Below are 23,936 nucleotides of genomic sequence, written 5' to 3'. Positions count from 1 at the left end.
TTTTGCACAGGCTTTTTTGCCTGCTTTGTTTAAAGGCATAATTTCTTAACTCCAAGCCATTCCAAACATGTCCAAAAAAATACAAATCAGGTGAAATTGACCAAATTTTTTTCAGCCCCACTCTCTGCTCTCTGACAACTCCACCACCTCATTCAGGGAAATTGCGGTAGTCAAAATGTTCCATAAAACACAAGCACCACATAAACCACTTCAATTTGGTTTCCCATCTATATCTTGAAGCAAAAGATAAAAAAAGAAAAAAGACACATCACACCATTAATTTTCACATGTTTAATGTAATGGCACTCTAATTAACTTTACAGTACTTTTATCTCCACTAGATATTGTGTTGCAAAAGTATAATGGGAAGAAAACAAACATAAAAAACCACTTTGATGGTAGTTTTAAAAACTAAATCATTTGGAGTTACATATGCATAAATTACTTTCAAAAATTGATCAGGATTTTATTTTTCACCCTTGTCTAACAAAAACTGATTTTGTTGAGTATTTTCGTAAGATTTGAAGAGAGATCAAAAATGGCACTTAAGAAACTCTGAAGTCAGGGATGTCATAAGGTTATACCAGGACTTCCGCTGGAGCCTGCCATGAAGCAAACACTATAAATAGGGAAAGAATGTGCAAGAGCTCCAAATAAGTGAGAAGCACAACATGTTTTGCAAGCTTGTATTCTGAGGGCCATGAAAGTGAAGACTCTTGGCTGAGGAAAGCCTGCCCGAATTTCCCCAGCTAAGGCCTATTCCAAGTAAACCCATCAACCACAGGGACAGCCATACACTGGTTTCTGCGGATTTGACCTTGGATCAACAACAAAAACAACCAGAAGGTGATTTGGAGAAGCCCATAGAAATAATAGAAAGCATTTGTTGTTTTTCCCATGACAAGTAATTAAGAGAAATAATATGAAAGCAAGTTAAAGTAGACTAGGCAGAAGTTTTTTTAAGGTGGATCAGCTATAAAAATAGCAACATTACTGGTTTTCTTATCAGTTTCATACTTACTTACACTTTAAAGAGATCAGGAAAACATGTACACTTTGTACTAACTTTGGAGCATTCTTAAAAGAGGGGAAACTAGTCCAGAAGCAGCCAGGACCCTTATTTTCACCCTTAAGTTCAGCCTGAAAGATTGTGGACTTTTATAGTCACTTAAATGACTTGAGTTTTGGGGGTGAAATGTGTTTCATACAATTGATAGTGTTCGTTTTAGCTTTCACTCCCTTTAATTCAGAGTTCAGGAAGGGACCTAAGTGAATTGCTCATTCTACTATTTCCTTTTTTTTTTTTTTTAATTAAGAAAATATTCAGTCAACTAAGAAAGGCATTAATATTTTACCTGTGCATCCCACTTCTAGAGTCGCCTCCCACCAAAGGACATTCACAAATACTCTCATGTTTAATACTTAATTTTTGTGAAAGAAAGTAATTCATAACTTCAAGTTAATAATTTGTTCACTTGGATGCCCATATGATATAAACAGATAGTTTAATGGGCAGATAGTTTAATGAATGCGCAGGACTAATGGAGTATGTTAAAGAAAATAAATGCAAAAATCTACAGAAAAGTACAACTTTTGCTTGAATCATATATTAATTGTACAGAAGAAACAAAAATCTCTACTTACACAGAAAAGGGTGAAAAAAACAAGCACACTCAATCCATCACTTTTCTTACTGTAAGAATATTGCACATTCCGATAATGTTGCACAAATTACTGGCTTTTAATAAAAGACCATATATGAGGTATTAGTCTATTAATAAATAAAGAAGAACACGGAAAAGGAAAAGCACTTAATATAGCGCAACAATCCATTCCAAGGATTAGGCAATGAAAACAAGTGATAATATGTACACTGGAGGGGAAGGCCAAAGTTCCTTAACAAATAGGCAGCTTTCAATATCTATCCAAGAAGCAAAGGGTTAAACCTCTTAATAAAGATTTTAAGAAGTCAAAGCCTATTTAGAACACTGCTAGTTAAAATGCTTATTTTGCTCATGCAATCAACCTGAAAGGTAAACTCTTACTTCCCAGTTCTAAATGGACAACCAATTTAACAAACTGAACCTGTATGACTAGTCAAACAGAAGATACTAGTTAAACTAAGCTACAACAGAACTCTTTGATTGGCATCAGCTGAAGTATTTGGGGATTTTGTTGTGCAGCATTTTCTGGTGGTTTTTTCTTCCTTTTTAGTTTGAAGTAGTTTATACCGGTTTTGAGTTTCCATGGTGCTAAAATCAATACCCATTAGTGCTGCCCTTATTAGAAGCTTCCAGCCCCACAAGGCATTGGACGAATACAAGGATTGCAATCTTCAGTTTTACTCTGCAGTTAGGCTAAGAATTTACCTCTCAAATCACAACACTGAAAAAATTCCTGCTGACAGGTAATCAATCTGCCAATCTAAACACTGTAGCTTTTACTAAAGCCCTTTCAGGAACACCATGAATCTGTAGACAAGCTTATCCTATTGAAGTTCCTAAGATCTCAGAGGGATATTTTAGTTCCATAAAGTGAGTTACAAAAAGTACATTGCACACATGTGGTAATATAGTAAGAATAAAACCAGAGTGTTTTGGGTGTGCCCTTCCAAATCTTGCCAGAGAGATATTTGTGTTGTGGAAGGAGTGGGAAAAAAAAAACAAAACAAAAACTTTGTGTGCACACAAACTTACATACATGAATATCCCTATGTTCCCTAAATAAGTCAAGGGTTATTCAAATCCTAAGATGGTTTCAGGCCAATTCAGAAATCAAACTAATTCCTACATCACTCACAGTCTTCACATATTCCCTTGCTATTTTTCCAACTTCAAAAAGCAAGGTTTTTACTAATACTTTTGCAATGCTAGAGAGAGTAACAAAGACCCAAGGAAGTTATATTTCTGCTGCTATTTTGTGTAAATTATGTAATTTGCACAGTAAATCTGCATCAGGTAAAAGCTGCAAGTGCAAAATTGGAAATAAATGATTAAAAAAAAAGCAGCACATCAAAATTAAAGTATCTCCTCGGCTTCAATCCACACACAAGTAATTCAATCAGTCCTGAACTGGCTTACATGAAAAAAATTATATTACATTTCTGAAATGAAAAATATATATCTTGTGTTCAAATTCAGGGAAAGTGTTTACTAATCTGAAATATATATATAATTTTTTCTGTCACATGAGATTATTTCTCTCCCATTCTAAGTAGTTGTTGACACATTTACTTCCCAACAGCATGTTGTTTCTATTCTGAAGATTAATTTCATCTACAACTTCTTTATAGCAGTTTAAGTGTTTTTTTAGAAAATACAGTTCAGAGAATTTCTTCCATGTTAGCACAAAACCAAGAAAGACTATGAAGATGCTGAGTAAAGAAGAAAAGTTTAGAAGAAAGGAAACATTATTGTCCAGAGCAGTCGGTGTATGTGGTAACCATGTTTCCTCGTCTCTGAGTGACAGTCCTGCAGTGCTTGCTGGATCCATGAAACCTGGCATCAGTTCGCACCGCGTGTCTGTGTGCATTTTCAAAGTCACTGAAGGAAAACATTTTCTCCATATTTTCAAACACATCATCAAACAGTCCACCTCCAAAAGAAAACTCTTGGAAAGAACGTCTTTGCCGGTTATGAGCCTCCCGATGGCCTCGGAAGTGATTTTCAAAGTGCTTTTTTGACCGCGAGTTTTGACTAAACAGGTCAAAGTCTTTGAAGAGATCGTCAAAGTTGAAATTAAATGACTGATGGAATGGACTTCCACTACTTCCTCTTCCTCCGTGACGACCAAGCTGATCATATTCTCTTCGTTTATTCTCATCTGACAATGTTTCGTATGCTATTTATGTTTAAAAAAACAAAAAAAGTTACAGTTCATTTCCATTCAAAACACCAGAAAAGAAAACCATACACAAACACAAAGAACAGCTTTCTCTCCCACTCTTCCTGAACCGAAGAAATTTCAAACAAGACTTTCATTCAATGTTCAAGCCCAATCAAGAGCTCTACATTTACTTACCTTTCTCCAAACCAAAATAAACTGCATCAAAATAGTTACTTACAATAACAAACACAGTTATATTATGAGGATAGGTTACACATAATACAACACAGTTTGACTACCAATACACATTGGCATTTAGATTTGAAACAAAATAACAGTGAGAGGTGGTGATCAGAAAGCCTGAAGGAGGAAGGATGAGTCAGATGTTCTAAGGACCTGCTGCACTCCTACCACAGAAACACAGGGCAACATCTGCAAAGCTACTTGCCAGCCAGCAAGTTCCAGATACACCAACAACATAAAAACTGAGGAAATAAAGAAAATTCATTTCACCGTGTGTCAATTCTTCATTTTTCATAAATTCACACAAGTTCAGCAATAAACCTAGATTTCATGACTGGATATACCCAAAATGAAATTAGATTTCTCTCCAATCTTTGGTTTAGAACTACAGCTACTGGTATTCCAAGGCAGAAACTCTGATAGAAAATACACCCATTCTGATAAGAAAATATTTTAAAAACTCATTTTCTTACCTGTCAAAGACATGCAATTATTCTATATAATTCAATATTTAGGAGTTCCTACTTCTTCCTGTAGTAGGTGCTAACAACTGCAGTGAGTATCTAACGAGGCTGTCACTCCCTTACATTATATCACTAACCACTTTTCTTTCAAAACAACTCCTCTGCAGACAAGAAGGTAAAAGCCAGATATCCCATTTAGCTTAGTTAAGAGAACTACACAAATAGATGGATGTTATACCTGAGTCTACAGGGAACAGAACTGGGTATACCTTATTTTTCAGGAGGTCTTTCTGTTCTTGATTATCCACTTGCACCATTTTATCACACAATACTTGTAAGTGTTATATTTGTAGGATCACAGACAGTTCAAGTTAGACATGACCTCCGTCTCTACTCTAACCTCCTGCTCTAAGTAGGGTCAGTTATGAGATCAGACTAGGTTAGTCAGTGCTTTACCCAATCATTCCTCAAAAGTGCCAAGGCTGGAGACTGCACAACCTCTCTAGGTACTCTGTTCTAACACTGGCCTGTAGAACAGATTCAGAGAATTGTTAAGATTGGAAAAGAACTCTGAGATCCTCAAATCCAACCATCATCCTCAAGGTGAAAAAGTTTCTCCCCATAACCACCTGAACCTCTTGCCCTGTTGTCTATGCTATTTCCACCATGACCCACTGAAGCACCCTGCTGTGTGTTTTCCAATAATCTCCCCACAGTAGCTGCAAGGTTGCTGTTAGGCCCTTCTGAAGCCCTGGTAGTAATCCTGAGCCACATCTTATGAAACAGATCCTAGGGCTAAAGCTGTCCTACTACCGAGCATTTTTTGTGAGAAGAAGAATATGCCAAAAGCCTAATAAGCAGAAACGTATAAACTGTGTAAAAGGCCTTCCTATGTGCAAGAACACAGAAACAACTCAGATTTTGATGCTTGATATCTGACAGCACTTAAGTGGAAATCAGAAAAAAAAAACGCTTTATACCTCTTATACCTAAAAATGCACTTAGGTTATAGATAAAATACATGTATCGAATTATGACCATAGATAGTATATATTACCTTCAGCAATTTCTCTAAATTTCGCTTCTGCTCCAGGACTCTTATTTTTGTCAGGGTGGTATTTCATAGCCAGCTTGTGAAATGCCTTCTTAATCTGGCGGTCAGATGCGTTTTTTGGAACTCCTAAGATATCATAATAGCTCTCTGTAGCCAGAATTAATTCCGTTATCATTAAAATGCAGAGAGCAAATGTGAAGACAGATTGTGTAGTGGCCATTTCTCCAGTTCCTAAAAAGAAAAGGAAATATACTTGAAGAACAAGTTGTTTTACATTCCAGAACAAGTTAGTTACAGCTGTAAGCTGGCAGAGGAAGACCAGCATGTTACAGGAGTCAGTGCCAGACTTGTAAGCACACTGCTTTACACCTGTCAAACTCCATTACACAATTTTCATATTCACAAAACACGTAAGGAAAATACTGCAAAGTGACATTTCATATACAGAGCAACCACTTTGGTGTTTGTCTTTGTTTTACATTTCACTCATCATTGTCATACAAAGTTGCAAAAGTAAATACACAGCACATTTCATTGCATCTAACATTTCACACTGCCATACCTGAACTAGCTGTACATTAATCTTGAGTTCTAGGACCCCAAACAGAGTAGCTCTGACCAGTAGTGACCCTGCTGGAAGAGCAAGTGACTGATTAGCTGGTGCAACAACAGGAGCATGAAAATACAACTGGCCTGGAGATGGCTGCGAGGTGCAGGAAGACAAGACTATCAGACACTCGTGCTCAGCTTCAGTTTGTTTAACCCACCTAAGGTGAACATGATAAAGAGCAGCTCATTCACTTCCAAAGTTCAGCCAAGTAAAGCACACTTTCCTCTATTTAACAACAGCCTGGCTTAGCTCATCTGCATATCAGATTGCTTTATAAAGAAAACACCTACCATATCTTTGATATCAAAGAATTCAGCTGATAAATACCACTGCATGGAAAGGTTTACATATGAAACCCTCAGTGTTAGAACTGAAGGCAAAAAATGTCTTTTATACAAGTATCTTCAACAATAATTAAAAGCTGTAATTCTTTTTCAACAACTCATGTGTCAAAAAAATATATTTTGAAACAAATATATGAGAACTTAGGGGAAAACTGTGGCATATATAATGACTTAAAGAAACAGTTCCATATTGCCACATGATGTCTCACGATTTCCATGAAGGACAGAATGAGCTGTTCCTACCAGAAGATGAGGACAGATAATATGCCTGTGCATATTATATTTAAAACACAGAGTGCAGAAAGGCAAATGTTCAAAGACAGAATGCTGGCTGAGACCTGACCAGAAGGATGTACAACAAGACCCTGAACATTCCAGATGTATCATGTCTCCCCCACCAGATTACACTGATTTAAATGTACTGTAAGAACAACTCAGAGACGATTGATGTTACTTTCCTGAAAGTTGAATAAACAAACTTACAGTCTGAGCACCATTAAAGTCAGAACACTTTTTCTAGCCAGCATGGGATCCAAAATTTGTAAGGTAGAATTCAAAACCTTTGAATACCTAATACATATGAAAATTAAACATTTATGTGAAAGTCAATTCCCTCTAAACAAAATTAAAAGCAAGAACCAAAAATGGAAAAAAGAATACCATTTCCAATAGGCAAGTCAGGGGCCTAAAATGAATGCTGTGAGACAAGAGCAAAAGGCCTGCAAGATTAATCTACCCATGCCCTCTTAAGCATTTATTTGGCCAGCAGCCTGCATGATATCAAGTGTTAAGGGGCAGCAGTTGAAACAAATTGTATTTTGATCAGTGCGCTTAGATACCAAAAGGATAGTTCGTTCCAGTATTCTTCATGCACAATATCAGACATATTTTTAGTACCAAGTTTTCCCACATACCTTCTCTCACCACTTCACTAACCTGAAATTTTATGACTTGGGCACTAAGAACCACACACATGTACATCCTTCCATGTACATGTACAGGCTTTCTTCCTGTTTGTGCTTTACAGATGCAGACTTATGTGTTCATCTCACACACGTGATTGTTTTAATTTACTTCATTAGCCCACACCTGCATCATGCTTGCATAATCACTGCTGCACTCTCCTAAGGTCAACCATCCTGCTTCTGCTACTGAACACTGAAGAGCTAAAAGGAACAGCTCATGTCCTCCTTAAGAAAGGGCAAACCCCTCTTTCATAACTCATGAGAGCTGGACATCATCAAGTTAGTCCTTCAGGCTTTCTGCTCTGGCTCACCATCTCAACTTGTATTAATTCTGATAACAAAACACACCTGAATTTTTCTTTTCTTACAGTTCTTTACGTAAGGAGTTCTGTAATGAAGTTCTTTGCTATATTTGATTTCTAAAGCATATTAAAAAAACAGGACTCAAGTTTCACAATTTTTTAAACTAGCAAACACAGATTTAATGCTGTCCTTGGACAAATCAATCAAACTCAAATTTAAGAATAAGATGTAAATAAAAACCAAATACAAATAAAACTACAGTATAAGCAGAATTTTAAACTTCACAGGGTTATCAGAGAGAGCAAGTGTAATATTTAGATACTGTCAATTATTCAATTCACTTTTTAGAAAACACCTATTTTATCTGCTGTCAGTATCTTAGCGTTGCTACTGCCAACGACTTCAGCATTGCCATTCCAAACTATTTTTACAAACCCTTTCAAAATAAAGTCTCTTAAATACTTTTTTTTGCTTATGTCTCTTCACCCTGTGTTTCTCAATCAAAAAGGGACATGTAAGTTGCACTTTCCAGGTCATACACTGCAGCTACTTAAGCCACCTTCCAAAATTCAATAAATTCTGTACACGTTAAGCTCATGCAATAATGAGCTCTTCTAATAATTATCTATGTACTTAATTTAGGTACATCTATCAATGAAGTAAGAGACCTTAGGCCACATAACAACTATTTAATTCTGTGGGGTGAGCAGGTACAGATCTCAACTACTATTCACCTTTGTATAAGAAGTGCACTGTCTAATGTTTATCCAAAGTACTGCAGAGGTAATAACAATCAGTTCTTCATTAGTTTATCAACATTATCAACAGCTGCACAATGAACGGATGTTTAGGGATGATGCACCTAGAATAAAACCTGTCAGATTTAGAAAATAAGAAACTACTTCATCTTTAACACAAATACCCTATTCCATCCTTCTTTGAAAGTAATTGACCAAAATCTTAGATAAATGCTTATATTCAAAGTCTCATGTACTCAGAAAACACAGAGCATCACTAGAGCTCTGCTACTGCTTTCACTACAGAATTGCGACACACTAACCTGTGGAATGCTCACGTCCTGTAATTATTTCTGCAAGCAATTTTCTAATAGTAATAAAGTTACCGAGGTCTTCCCTCGGTTCTCCTACCACGACTAATGTGATGAGTAAGCAAGTCTTCCAGTCCTCAAGCAGCTACGGGCAAGTCTGTCAAATAGAGGGGCTCGTACTTGTCTTGGCCTCTCCTATATTGACTCGAAAGCAAATACAGAAGAAGGTTCCTGAATCTTGCCCTGGAGCACAGGGAAACGAAGGAATCGACCTGACACCACCCTGCCTATCCAGACCCCAGAAGCCCTCGCTGGAGCCGGACGGCACCATCGGGTGGGGCCAGGCCAGAGCCGGGCAGCCGCTAACAGCCACATTCAGCGACGCTGTCCCACTCCAGTGCAGCCAGGCTGGGAAACACCAGGGCAGCGCGGCCCGGGGAGGCCCAAATTCCAAACGAAAGCTCCGCACGGCGCCTCAGCGGCCCCGCTCTGCGCTCCCCCGCCTAGCTTCCTACGCTACCCCCAAGCTTCCCAGCGCCCCTCTCCCGACCCGTCCGCGTTCGCCTTCACTCCACCCACTTCAGCAACCTTCCACATTCTCGGAGCCCTCAACCAGCGGCCCTTTCCCGCCGTGCCCACCTCAGCGCCGGCCGTGCTCACCTCAGCGCCGGCTCCGCGCCCCCGCCGCCCCTCAGCGCCGCCGCCGTCGTTCCCGCCCGCCCGCGCCCGGCGCTCGCGCAGTCCGGCCCCCCGCCGTTCCTACACGAAGCGCTGCGCCATTGGTCGCCGGGGCGCACGTGACGCGGTGCACGCGGCAGGTCGCAACCTCGGCGCCGCCGCCACCCGCCGCTGGGGGCGCTGTGGGGAGGCGGCGCCGCCGTCCCCGGCCGGCCCAGCCCGGCCCGGCCCAACTCAGCTCAGCCCGGTCCGGCTCGGCTCGGCTCGGCCCGGCCCGGCCCGGCCCGGCCCGTGGTGGCCGCCATGCCGCGGTACTGCGCCGCCACCCGCTGCAAGAACCGCGGCGGCCAGAGCGCCAAGGACAAGCGCAAGCTCAGCTTCTACCCGTGAGTGGGCGCGGAGCGGGGCAGGGCCTGGGCGAGCGCTGGCCGTGGCGGCGGTAGGGAGCCCCACCGCGGAAGTCAATGGCCGAAAGACTCATTGCCATGGGTGGACCGCGCTGGTGGTCGCCTTGGAACCCCGCCTGCTCCCGGGGGGCTGGAGGGAAAGGACGCTGACCCCTGGGGGAAGGGAAGGTGTAGGAATAAAGAGCGGACAGCTGAGGTGTAATTGCACACACCGTCCCTCGCACAGGACAGACGGACGGACGGAACTTGGGGGAGGGGCGATGACACGGCAGCGTCTAAGGACTCTGGAATAGGTGCAGAGGGTCCGTGAAGTGAAGAGCAAGGAGATTCGACTAAAAAATAGAATTTGCACTTCTGACTCTCTCTCGCTGCTGCTTCTGTGGAAGCGATGGTCCAGCAGGGCAGGCAGTAGGGGAAGCTTTGGCTTAATGGTGAAATGCCTTGTGTATTATGGTTTATATGCCAGGAGAAGAGCCAGGAAAAGTAAGCAAGTAAAGATAAAATGATTCCTTAAAATTGAACTTTGCCACTAGAATTACTACCTTACCTGTGCTGTGAGCAGAGGCATTGCTGGTTGTTTGGAAGCAGCTGAGTTAGCTGGAATTTAGCTGCTTCGGTTGCCAACACCACTTTATGGTGGCTGCATTGTGCTGTGCAGACTCTGCATGGAGCAGTCGCCGTCCCAGGCCTGCAGTAACCTCTGCCCCGTTGTGGTTACGTGGCTGTCGCTTCCCAGGATGGTGAGTTATAAACAGTATTTCACAATCCTGAGAGAAGCACAGTGCAGGTAACTAAATATGAATGTATTTGTGTAGAACAAAAGTATGGAACTGTTTGTCAACCGAAGCAGCTTAAGAAAATTTTGAAAAATAAATTTTACAATTAGCCTCAAAATCTGTTTTGGTAAAATTTATAGCTCAAACTAGGTTTCCTTTCAGTTTCTGATTAGTCACAGGTATTCCAATATTAGGAAGTCTGTGTAGGAAGACCTACACAGAAAGACCTACTTCGAAAGAAATTTTATTTTAGATTTAAGGAAAGCTTATTTCCCTGGCACATTTCTAACATGGAATGCATCATAAAACAATAAGTAAAATAATTTCTTTTCCCTTATGCTTTAGAGCATGTATGTCACATGGATAATCAAAACAAGTTTGGGCACTGAGACATGTACACATACATATTCAAATGTATGGCATCAGTATGGAGTATCCCAAAACTTAGCTGGTTTATCTAGCCTTTGAGTTGTGCTCCATTCTGAGTTTCATGCTCCTGTAGAAGGGGTGCTGAGATTTGATTTGTAGATTTCTCTTGCCTTATATAAGTGACTACTGCTGACATGAATTGCAAGTTTTATTCCCTTGCCTCTTACCACCACCAAAGTCCTCTGCTGCTCTGTGGCTGGGGTGTGAGCCCCTTCCAAACCCTTTGTCACCTAATCTCAACTGGCCTAATTGCTCTTCTTTGTTTTATTTTCACATCTTTGACTTGTGTAGTGATGGCAGCTGCTGCTAAATAAATTCTGTCCACTTCCTCTTTCCAGTTCCCCTTTTTTTGTGTCTTGTTTATGCTAGAGAACAGATTCTGTTGATTAGTGAGGAGTTGAAGCATGAGCAGATTTTAGCAAAGTTGCCTTTAAGCTAAAATAACTTTCACTATCAGACCCTTCTCTTGGTACAGATTATTTTATTTTCCATCTGAAGCTGGTTGAGTCTGGGTAGAGCAGTGGGTCCTGTGTGGTGAGGGTAACTGCAGTGGGAGCAAGTGTGCTCAAGGCCTTCTTGGAGAAGGCGTGAGTCATGACATGACCTTCAATGAAAGGAAGCCATCGTCTTCCTGGGAGACTTTTCTGGACCTCTGTAGTGACAGCCAGGCTAAGCTGTGTTACCGAGGAGCATGCTCTGTCATGCCTGCAATGCTGCCACTGGGTGTACGTGATCTAACCAGACAGGATTTGAAAAGCCTGAACCTCTAACTTGTTCTTCAGAGGTTCTTATTCCTTGCACTGTTCCTTGCATTCCTGCAGATACGCAGAGCTGGGTGCATCAAACGCCTGCTCTGTTTCCTTGGTAATTTGAAGACTTACAGGGCAAGAAATTCAAAAGATTGGGGAAGGGGTAAAGACATGCACCTTTATGCTGTGAATTTCAGCACTCTTTCTCTCAAAATCACCTGAGTTTGCAGTTTTGGAACACAGGGCCTGTGTAAGAGTCTGCTGCTATGTGTGGCTTTTGGAGGAAACCTGCAGCTTCTGGGATTTGAGGATGGGATCACAAAAGCAGAGATTTTTACTTTGTAATTATTGTTGCTCGTGATTCTCAGGAATATTGTTTTTTGAACAGTAATCACTTCACAGTGCTCAGAATTCAAGTTAGGGTTTAGTATCATATGTGGTTATATGCTAAAGTAAAATTGATATGCACCAGGGAAACATTTCAAGTACATTTGAAATACCCTGATACCTGACTGAGAAGAGGTGAGAGACAAGAGTGGTCTGAATGTTCATGCTCCTGTTACCATCACTTCTTGACTGTGCATGCATCATAATAAGCCTTTAATTTCCCTTTCATTTGTGTATTGCCTGTAATTAAGTAAATTACATGTAGTCACACATGTCATACACTTTCTTTTTAATTTAGTTCTCTTTCTGATGTCTGACCATTTGCATTTTTTTTTTTTAAAGTCCATTTTTTTTTCTATGAGGGTGTATACTCATAATTTGCCTTTTCAGGTAGGTTAGATGATTGAAAATTTAATTCTAAACTATAAAATATGATGTGGCCTCCTAACACTCTGAGAAAGTTTAATTGCTGAAACACAAAATACAGAAATGCTTTGCATTTGCATGCATTTACTTTTTGAACAAAATTTAAAACCTGTATTAGAAATATTCACGTTGCCAAATTATCTGATAATCCAAAGAGGAGCATGTATTAGGAGGTATTCTGTTAAACAGAAAATACTAGTTGTGTCTAGAAAGACAAATAAGCCTGAGAAATACTATTAATAAAATGAGAACCAGTCTTAACTTTGTTTAAATTATGTCTCAGTATTTCATCTCCCTTCAGCAGAACTGCTTTCTGAGCAAGTGTTGCAGGATCAAGCCTTTCAAAACATCTTGGCCATGGATTCTGAAACCCTTAGCTACTAGAAATCAGAAATTGTGCTTCAGAATTCCAGAGCAACTAGAAATAATGTATATAATGATTGGATTTACATGTACATGACATCCAGATAAGCATTTAATATTTGAAATTTTTGAAAAAAATTTATTGTAATCTTTTCTAAAGGAAGGCTACCTTCTAATATTCTTATTTAAAACAAAGAAAGACAACAATAACAGGGGGTTTTGTATATTTTGTATATTTTCTTGTTTGTCTTTTCGGCTGCTTTAAAAAGATTCTTTTTGGCGATGCAGAGAGATGGGGAGACTGACTTGGTGATCAGAATCCTGTTTTATTGTGGGATACAAGGCTTATATACTATTTTAGGGAGACTAGTAATGTGTACTACAGTGATTATGTTAAAATCACATACATAAACTTATGCATATAACAACATCTCTTGCTTGCAGAGTTTAATAGGATTTTTTTTTTCTGGTAAACCTGTCTGATTAGATCTTCTTTCTAGATCTAATTTCTTCTATCTAGATCTAATTTTCAAAGTTCCATTTGCTTTAGCAAGGCATTTTGTCTATCAATTCTTTATGCTAATAAGGTCCAAAGTACTCTCTGTGTCGTGCACCCCAACAGATTCCCACTTCATGACAAAGAGAGACTTGAGAAGTGGTTGCGGAACATGAAGCGGGATTCCTGGACTCCAAGCAAGCACCAGCTCCTCTGCAGCGACCATTTCACCCCCGATTCCCTGGACGTGCGGTGGGGAATACGCTACTTGAAAAACACCGCTGTGCCAACCATTTTCTCTTCCCCAGATGATGAGGTCATCTATTTCTATCCTTTTTTTTTGTTTTGTAGTATGAAGCTAACCAACTATTGATGTTATACAGATTGTCTAATCTGTCAGATAATTATATTTTATGTAAAAAATAGAATTCCTGTTCATCAGTACAGTTTGTCAGCAGGGCTGACGCAAAGCATGTGTATGTGATTCCATAATGTAAAGGAAGAGCAACTTCCCCTAGTTTGATTGGAGGTTCAATATCTTTTTTTAACTGGAGATTGCAGAAGCATTTACTATAGAAAATGTTAAATTTCTTATGAGAATAATTACTGTATCTCGTATCCAAATTCCCTAGAGTTTGAAAAAATCCCACAATAAATCAAATAAAAAACTCCACAGTAAGAAAAAAAAAAAACAAACCAAAAAAACAAAAAACCAAAACTAGAAACGCAAACACTACTATTGCTTTTACAGCTTTAAAATAGTATTTTTAAATGTAGAGCCTGAAGCATAGTTGTGAAAGATGCTTACATGAATTCTTGGGCCTCTGATGTAATTTTTAAGCAGTGCTCATCTAAGTTAGTCCTTTTGCAATACCATGCTATGAAATGAGAAAATGAGATCTGCCTATTTTTTTAATACTCCATGATCCATGATTTTCTTGTTATAAGGTGGTGATTTTCTTTTTTTTTTTTTTTTTTTTCTCCTCCAGGAAAAAGATTCTTCTCAGAACAGTTCACAGCAGGTACAGAAAAAAGACCAGGAAGAAACAAATGTGGTGTCAGAGAAAGTGTCTGTACCACTTGAACCTTGTACACCAAAGAAAAATTCTGTAATTGCACAAAATGTAGAGGAAAAAGCAGAAGTGGTTTGCTCAACTGCACTGAGTGAACCTTTACAAATTCAAAACCTGCAGCTTCCACATGAAGGTGGCTTTCAGGCAGACCATGTCATCCTTGACAGTTCATCTAGGCAGTACGTACATCAGCCTAATCCTGTTCTAATGACAGCAGCAGTCCAGGGCATGGAGGCTACCAGTGTTCATACTTCTATAGAGGATTCAGGAGGTTGTACAGCTACAGTCCTGCAGTTTACAGACTCTGACTGCTTGAATTCATCTCTGAAACTGAACAGTGCTTTAGGGTTGGTTACTGACTATGCAGTTGAGAATTCTGTCCCTCACGTGGTCTGTTCTGAAGTGCAGACAAGTGAAGATGCAGTTTTACTGAGTACAGTCACACAAACTATTGAACAGTTCAGTGGAACTGAAGAGTCTGTCATTGCTATTATTATGCCAGCTGAGAGTCCTGAAGAGCCTGAAAGAGTAAATACTTCTTGTCTGCCTGTTAAGGAAGAGTTTCTTGACACAGAGGAGACAGAAGTGATTGGATATGATGGAAATGAAATACTGCAGACTGAGCATTCATACTGCAGACAAGACATAGACAGAGATCACCTTTGGCAAAAAATTTCAAAACTCCACTCTAAGATAACTTTACTTGAAATGCAAGAGGTAAAAACTTTGGGGAGACTCAGGTCCTTGGAAGCTCTTATTAGACAATTGAAGGAAGAAAATCTGCTTTCTGAAGAAAAGCTGAAGTTGGTAGAAAACTACTTTACAACACTTGAAGTGACTGTGGTACAGTAAAGATTTTCAGTTGATGGTTCCCAAATATCTTTTTAACCTCTTTGACTGTACTTTTGGACAAATTAACTTTTTTCCAGCTGTGGTGTTTTAAACATGTAATGAAAATCATGTGAATAGCATTCTTTAAAATGTTACATCAAACAAAGCTAAGCGGTAGAATGTTGTCTGTAAAACATGACTGGCAAGTAAAATTAGAAAAAAAAACCAAATTGGGCAAGTTTCCTTAAATGTGTGAATCAAGTCAGTAAAATATAATTTAACCCTTTCTTAGCTGCAGGCTTCTCTGAAACATGCAATGCCTGCATTGGGGACAGCAGTAGAATGGACAGAATAAGCATACAGGATGAACAATTATATATGTGCATTGTCATATGCAGTGAGGTCAAAATTGCTCTTTAGTTTTCTGTTCCTATAACAATTCTTCTGATGGTTTTTTGTATGCTTTGATTTTATTAAAATTGTTTCTGCATAAAGGTAGTTTTCTTTCATTTGTTTCTAGAAACAAAAATTCTCATAAGAATACGGTTCCAGTGGACAGGCCCATCTCATTTTTAATTTTTTTTTGTTATGATTCAGCTCAAGTGGAAGGCAATCTTAATCACAGGTGTATTTGCTAGTTAATAAAAGGGAAAGCTCTGTTTAGTGAGTGCTTATATACCCTTAATAATACACTGAAGGAAACAATGTTTTGCAGAGCAGGTTGCTAGTGAAAGTAGCAGAATTTTACTTTGCAAGAAACAGAATTACCAAACTAGAAATTTACTCCCTTTTCCTGATTTTATTAACTATATCTCAGGCATGGGTTGTCACTATAGTAGACAGATATCATAATTCATTTCAAGGAAAATCATTTGCTTAAATACCTTCTGCTTATCCTGTCAGTGTGCCTTGCTGTATGTTCTAGTAGAGTGAAAAAGTCCTAGATTGTCTGGTTCCTGACTTGGCATCATAGCTGTGCTGGGTGATCCTTGTTACACCCCTTCCAGCTGAACTCCTGTAGTGTATTATAATCTACAACCATTAGATTGCTTGAGAATGGTTTTCTTTATTCAAAATGGTGTCATCCCCACCACCACAAGTTCAGTCTAGGATTGAAGCAAATGGTTCCTTTTCAATATTATTTATATTGTCTTTTACACACTTTCTAAACTGTTCATAAGGAATTGAGAATCAGTTCACACTAGCTACAAAGCTGGCCTCCAACTACATAATAAGTTCCAATTACAAAATTTTTGAGACTTGGAATATCTTGAAGTGCAGAAGTTGGGCTGCTAAAGCACAGTGCTGTAGGAGGTTAGTCTGCATTAGTAACCCCTGGATGAGGCTTGCTTCGTCCTGCAACTCGTTAACTTCTTTCAGCTTGAAGCACTGGCTGTTCTTGGTAAAATTGCTAAAGGACAAAGGTCCCTTACAATATGGTGAGTTATTTACCATGTCTCTGACTCACTCATTTTGCCCTCCCTGGAACAAGAGAACATTCCTCTTCTGCCTTGTGTGCTATGAAATCACAAGGGGTGTCCTGTGTACTGTGGAAACATTGCTGCTATTTCTGATCCCGTCTCAGGAACATTGTCCAGGTGTCCTCTCTGAACTGCACATTTTGTAATGTTTTACAAAGTAAGAGATCTTTCTAAGTGATTTACCAAATGCTATATGAAACTCCTAAATTATTTGGCAATTTTAGAAGTCTCATGAATATACTACAAAGCCTTTGCTAATGCTGTATATTTTAAGACTGACAACCCATTTCAAAAGTTTACTGTAGTCATTGAATGGCAGTGAGAACTCAGACATGGCAAAAGAGTTGCAATACCATGAGCTCTTGTCTCAGCAAAGCTCTATTCCCACCAAAATTTATGGGGTTTAACATGGGATTTTTATTGCTGATATATTTCTGCTTTTACTAGTGGCTTACAGTATTAAAATTGAGAATACTGTTCATGGCATAGATTTCTTTAAACGTGAGGGGAAATCAAAAATGCCACATTTCCCTTTCTTTTATGGAGTTTCTTGAGTTGACTTTGGCTGGATGCCATGTGCCCATTAAGCTATTCTATCTCTCTCAGCTGGACAGAGGAGAGAAAACAAGATGGAAAACAACTCACAGGTTGAGATAAGGCAGTTTACTAAAGCAAAAGCAAAAGTTGACAGACACACAAGCAAAGAGAGAGAAAAAGAAGGGTTAATTCGCTGCTTCACATTGGCAATGACATTGAGCCACTTCCCAGGAAGCAGCGCTTCAGCACGCATAGGGGTTGCTCCAAAAGACAAATACTGTGAATAAGCAATTCCTCCCCTTCCTCTTCCTTCCCTTAGCTTTTATATTGAGCTGACACCATATGGTATGGAATATCCCTCTGGACTACTTGGGTCAGCTGTCCTGGTTGTGTCCCATCCTGGGATCGTGCCCACCCTGGCCAGGAACCTGGGGAGGTTCCTGTGCTGATGCTGTGCCAGCTCTGCTCAGCTGCAGCCAAAACACTGCTGTGTTACCAGCACCTTTGCAGCCACCAGTGCACAGCACAGCACCGTGAGGGCCGCTCTGGAGAAATGAACTGTGTCTCAGTCCTAGATTATAGGCAGAAAAACTCAGTAACTCAACAAGCCTCTCACCAGGTCTACAGATTTCCCTTCAGAGTGTGTTTTGGATCAATGGGCCCAGCGTGGATAAATTCATTTAAAAGTATTCAGCATTACAGTTGGCTGTTGCTGCTGGCAGGAAGGAATGTCTGGGTGCTTCGCTTCAGTTATGCGCTAACCCTGAATTTATTTTAATTATGTGGGCTAATTATTACAGGTAAGGAGAAATAGCATAAACCCCTCTGAATTAGATTCTACATGTGCAGTGCAATTTCAGCGTTTCCTAATCATAGAGCGCAGCCCTGCACACACACAATCTTATTTCACTAAGCGTTATGGACACTTGTGCTATATGTTACTCCTTAGGATCCAGTGGAAACTGCTTCTGTACAATTGCAGCTCTGCATCTGAGTAGTGCACTGAGTCATCATTACTCCTTTTGTAATGTATCGGGCTTATCTTGATCCAAGTCAAATGTGCACGTTTATCTTTTCAATAAATATTCATTTACATCAATTTTTTAAAAAATCTTTTGACTTTCCACTTCCACTGATGTAACTAATTACTTCAACAGTATATATTTAACAGATGCAATCTGTTTTCTTAAGTCACCTGTTGAATTGTTCGGCTCTATTTCTTTTCCACTGTCTACTGTAGGAGTTTGGCATTTTCTTTCTCCAGGGTCTTTATTTAAATTCCACCAGTTTTATTAAATTTACCTACAAAAACTGGCATTCTGTCTGGAATAAACTGCTACCCATTTGCCATGATTTTCTATCTTGTGAATTTAGCACTCTCATTATGTGAAATTTATCTCTCATTCTGAATGCAGGGACAGCTACAGGGGATTTTTTATTCCTCTCAGACTAACAGCTGTCCAGAGTTTCTCTTTTGTGCTTTCTTGCATCAGAGGTGCAAATATTGACTGCACTCTTGCATGCATCACAAGCATTCCTTAGAAGTCTGTCTAGATCTCACATTCAATGTCTTTGATCTTTTTTTGCTTTTTTTACCACAGTGAATTTGTAATTATTCCACTTAAATCACTTGCCACTTAAACTCTCTCTGCCTGCCAATGAGAAGTGGTGAATGAATTCCATTTTTTGATTTGCTTCCATGTATAGCTTTTGCTTTCCCTGTTAAACTGTCTTTGTAATCAACCCACAAATCCCCTCACTTTTATTCTTCTGATTCTCTCTCCCCATCCCACCAGGAAGAGTGTGCAAGTGGCAGCACGGGGCTTGCTTGGGTTCTGACTGAGGTTTAACAGTGACACACACTTTGTTCCTGATTGCTTTATGCACAACTCGATGCCTCCTCTCCCTGGATGATGCCACTGAGCTGCAGGTCAATGTCATACACACAAATCCATGTCCTGCACTTCAGCAGATCCAGTGCTGCCTCAGCAAAGCTCTAGGACAGCTTAGCAGCCTTTCCCTGTCACTGAGATGGTCCAACACCCAGGGACTCCATCACACACCCAGGGACCCCATCACACACCCAGGGACTCCATCATCACATAGCCAGGGACTCATCACACACCCAGAGACCCCATCACATACCCAGGGACTCCATCATCACATACCCATAAACTCCATCATCACATACCCAGGGACCCCATCACATACCCAGGGACCCCATCACACACCCAGGGACTCCATCATCACATACCCAGGGATCCATCACACACCCAGAGACCCCATCACACACCCAGGGACCCCATCACACGCCCAGGGACCCCATTATCAAATACCCAGGGACCCCATTATCACATACCCAGGGACCCATCACACACCCAGGGACCCCATCATCACATACCCAGGGACCCATCACATACCCAGGGACCCCATCACATACCCAGGGACCCCATCACACACCCAGGGACTCCATCACACACCCAGGGACCCCATCACATACCCAGGGACCCCATCACACACCCAGGAACCCCATCACACACCCAGGGACCCCATCATCACATACCCAGGGACCCATCACACACCCAGGAACCCCATCACACACCCAGGGACCCCATCACACACCCAGGAACCCCATCACAATCCCAGGGACCCCATCATCAAATACCCAGGGACCCCATTATCAAATACCCAGGGACTCCATCACACACCCAGGGATCCCATCATAGACCCAGAGACCCCAACACACACCCAGGGACCCCATCACATACCCAGGGACTCCATCACACACCCAGGGACCCCATCATCACACACCCAGGGACTCCATCACACACCCAGGGACCCCATCATCACACACCCAGGGACTCCATCACACACCCAGGGACCCCATCACATACCCAGGGACCCCATCACACACCCAGGGACTCCCTCACACACCAGGGATCCCATCACACACCAGGGATCCCATCACACACCAGGGATCCCATCACATCACCAGGCCAGGGCTCATGCTGGCAGCATTGTCTGCACTCCATGGATTCCTACAGCCACAACTACTTAATTATGACAATGGCAGTGGTAAGAGACTGCTTGGCAGAATGTGTTATTTCTAAACCCACTGAAAAAGTGCTGAAATTTCTTTGCTCTTAGACTTTTCAACGCATTAAAGTCTTACTCATAATGACAGTAGAGCAATGAGATCCAGAGCTTGATTTTGTGAGAGATTGCAGCTGCACAGTAATAGGCACCACAAAAGACCCACCTCCTTTCTGGGCAGCCCAGGAGACAATATGAGCAGCAGAAGGAGTTTTTTAACCACTCAGGCAGAACTGGACAAATTCCACATCCAACACTGAGGAAAGGCATAAGACATAGGTGAATGATTGGTTCCTTTCCATGGATTCCACAGGCAGGAAGCTTCTTGCCATGTAGTAAGGCTGGAGCAGAACCAGCAGCTGCACACTGGGGCCTGGTGAGACGCTCAGGGAAACAGGAGGAAGGAGTGGGCTTTGCACTGGCACTGGCAAAGGTGCTCCTGTGGGACGTCTCTGCACCACTGCAGCACCAGCTGTGGGGGCTGTCCCCCTCGTTGTGTTCCCAATGCCAGGCACAGCTCAAAGCTGCAGAGAAAACCGAGTCATGCACTGGATGTCATGATCTGCGTGCACCAAGGCAAGAGGGGAGAGAAACAGAGAAAGGGAAAAGGGCAAATTACATGCTCATGAATTACTTTAAAAGGAGCTTAGATTTGGACAAAATATATATTATCCTTTGTTCATTTATGAGACAATTTTCTAACTTACTAATACTAAATTTTTGCAACCTCAAGCAGATCTCTGTAAATGCTTTAGAATTTTATTCCCACTTACAAAAAAATCACTGCTCAGTTTTCTCCTTCACTAGAACCAGTGTAATAGATTTCTAATTTACCAGACCATTCACTGCTGCCAAGATATGAGTTTCAGCCAAAAGATTTTCCACAAAGAAAACAGTGAGAGTAAAGCATCTAAATAGACATCTTCCAGTAAACATATCTCTTGGCATTGTTAAATATTATGGAGTACATTGCAAAAAGTCTATCACTGTTCAAATACCTGCCTTTCCTGTAAAGGACTGACACTTCTGATGGCACAAGAGCAATTTAGAAGCCTTTTTCATAGCTATTCAGAAAGGATGAACTGTAGAGATGCCTACGGAATGTATGTACATTTCTATATTAAAAAAATATATATTGCATATTACTAAAGCAGCAGTGCTCCCTCTAAACAGCAGGTGGTGCTACGGGATCACTCTGTAGACATGAAACTAAAGTATTTTATTTTAATTCTGTTTGTGATTAAACATCTGCAAACAGATTAACTATGCGGGGTTTGGAGTTTTTTCCTTAATTCATATGCATGTCTAAATTTCAAATGTATCTTTAATAAGGAAAGGTAGCATATGAACAAAACAGTGTGACATTCTCTTCAGTCTTACAGAAATAAACCTTCAGACAGGAGGAAACTAATTTATATTCTGAACATAAAACATTAAATTCGAGAGCCTTCTGCTCAAATAAATGGCAAAAAAAGAAATGTATTCACTGTCCTTACGTGGAGCATGATTGCATTCCTCATTTGTTGAAATGGGTCAGTGATTACTGTTCGAATCCCACAAACAGTTTAGTGATGCTTATTTGCATATAAATCAGGATAATAGTGTGGGTGTTTAATCACACCCTTCATCAGGGGTGTCTGGTTTGCTGCTCAAGTACTGCAGCCATGCTTTTGAGACTGGGAAGATGTGTGCACAACAGTTTATGTGTGGCATAATCCCCTCTGAATTTTGCTGAGAATGTGCAACTTGAGATGATCAGAATAGGGGAGTGTTGGTCATACAGATTCAAGTAAGTTTCTTCCTTTCTTCATTGTTACTTTCAAAATGTTAACAAATATTTGGGCATTACAGTAAAGGTTAGAAGTACACATGTGATTTTCTGAATGAAAGGAATGGGGCAGCAGCAGTGGCACTGCAAAACCAGAGAGTGAAGGGATATGTGTCATGGCAACCACTGCCTTCAAAAGCATAAATGATCCTCAAAGCTGGTGGGGCCACGTGTTGCAGCTTTTCTGAGTCCTTACCAAGTGGTGGTCAGCCCCTCCACCACAACATCCTGAAAGAAATCTTCTTACCTGACTCTGTATGTCTCCACCATGAGCTGCACCACAATTAAGTGATATTTTATATGAAGAAAAAGAAATTAACAAAGTAAATGTCTGTTCGTCTACTGAATATTGTCGGGGGATGTTCTAGACAGATATTTCAGATTTAGATAGATACATCTATTTTATAGTTACCTAATATAATATAAATACCTAAGTTCCCTAATATAGATCTCACCTGTTTCCAAATGTAAATTACTTTTAGTTCTCAGACAGGGACTAGTTAGAAAGACTGAAGTCTAACATGAAGGAGTGGGGCACAACAGTCCTTCAAAATTGTGCCTCAAGTTTCCTGTACAGCCAGTGACAAAATGAAGATCTTAGAAAATTCTAGAAGGGATTTTGCTCAGATATTTCTTTTGTACAGATACAATCCTTTTTTTTTTCCTTAAGATTTTGAGACACTCCTATCTCTGTAAGAAATTTGTAGGAAAGTAGGAAAACTGATTCACCAGGGGCTGCCTTAGTCAAAGTATGTCGAAAGCCGAAGTCTTGGTGCTGCAAAACACCCTCACAAGGTGCACATCAGTTATGAGAGCTCTGCCCTCCTCCATTAATTGCACAAACTGGTTGCAGTCTGACACATTTGACCTCTGACAGCCCCTCGGGCCTGAAAACAAACTTGTTGCTGCTCCAGCTGCTCTCTGGAGTGCACAAACACCACGAGGGGTCCTTTTCAGCCGTGCCTGCTTGGGTGAGCCCATTATAGAGCACAAACACCAGCAGTCTGACCTTCGTTCCGAGCCAGTAGACTAAGAAACCACTAGGCTTTAGGAGCTCTCAGTGACAAGAATAACTACTGATTGGAGATAATAAAGACATGAGAGGGATAGTTTCACAGCAACCAAAATATATAAAGCCCTTTAGATCCTATACTTTGCAGCATCTGTTATTAATCTTACATGAAATGTCTTTATTCAGTGTTTTATGTGGTGAGAAATCCTGTACCATGTAAAGCTGGCTCTAGCTGGAGGGAGTTACAGACTATCTCCTTTTTAATACGTTCTCCTTTTGTTTTGGCTAGACTAATTTTCCTCTCAGTAGCTGGTATAGTGCTACTGAGACTGTAGTCATTTTTTGGATTCATCATGAATAATAATGTTGATATTATTACATTGATAATATAATAATAATGTTGAATATTGAATAATGTTGATAACACGGTGATGTTTTAATTGATGCGAAGCACTGCTTCACAGTCAAGGCGTTTCCAGTTTTCCATGCTCTGCTAGGGAGGAATTGTACAAGA

General features: G+C 40.5%; 2 protein-coding genes across 4 annotated transcripts; one reads left to right on the top strand and one right to left on the bottom strand.

The window, feature by feature from the left end:
• Positions 1-276: 276 nt before the first annotated feature.
• DNAJB9 (DnaJ heat shock protein family (Hsp40) member B9) lies at positions 277-9,565 on the bottom strand. 2 transcript variants are annotated; one of them, XM_058804768.1, is made up of 4 exons: positions 9,517-9,565; positions 6,149-6,216; positions 5,590-5,817; positions 277-3,840 (listed from the first exon to the last, which is right to left on the bottom strand). In XM_058804768.1, the coding sequence occupies exons 3-4, from the start codon at positions 5,804-5,806 to the stop codon at positions 3,410-3,412; spliced, it is 648 nt and encodes a 215-aa protein (XP_058660751.1). In that variant the 5' UTR covers positions 5,807-5,817; positions 6,149-6,216; positions 9,517-9,565; the 3' UTR covers positions 277-3,409. The 2 variants fall into 2 exon arrangements, with proteins under 2 accessions (XP_058660751.1, XP_058660750.1); XM_058804767.1 differs by having other exon boundaries at positions 6,149-6,219; positions 9,517-9,554.
• Positions 9,566-9,713: 148 nt separating this feature from the next.
• Positions 9,714-15,965, top strand: THAP5 (THAP domain containing 5). 2 transcript variants are annotated; one of them, XM_058805354.1, is made up of 4 exons: positions 9,838-9,920; positions 10,600-10,728; positions 13,694-13,883; positions 14,557-15,965. In XM_058805354.1, exons 1-4 carry the CDS (start codon positions 9,838-9,840, stop codon positions 15,490-15,492), a joined length of 1,338 nt encoding a protein of 445 aa, XP_058661337.1. In that variant the 3' UTR covers positions 15,493-15,965. The 2 variants fall into 2 exon arrangements, with proteins under 2 accessions (XP_058661336.1, XP_058661337.1); XM_058805353.1 differs by lacking the exon at positions 10,600-10,728 and having other exon boundaries at positions 9,714-9,920.
• Positions 15,966-23,936: the final 7,971 nt, after the last annotated feature.

This window comes from Ammospiza caudacuta, chromosome 5 (genome assembly GCF_027887145.1).
Source record: "Ammospiza caudacuta isolate bAmmCau1 chromosome 5, bAmmCau1.pri, whole genome shotgun sequence".
Lineage (NCBI taxonomy): Eukaryota > Metazoa > Chordata > Aves > Passeriformes > Passerellidae > Ammospiza > Ammospiza caudacuta.
Note: the sequence above shows the minus strand (reverse complement) of the source record. Positions and strands in the feature narration are given on the sequence as shown.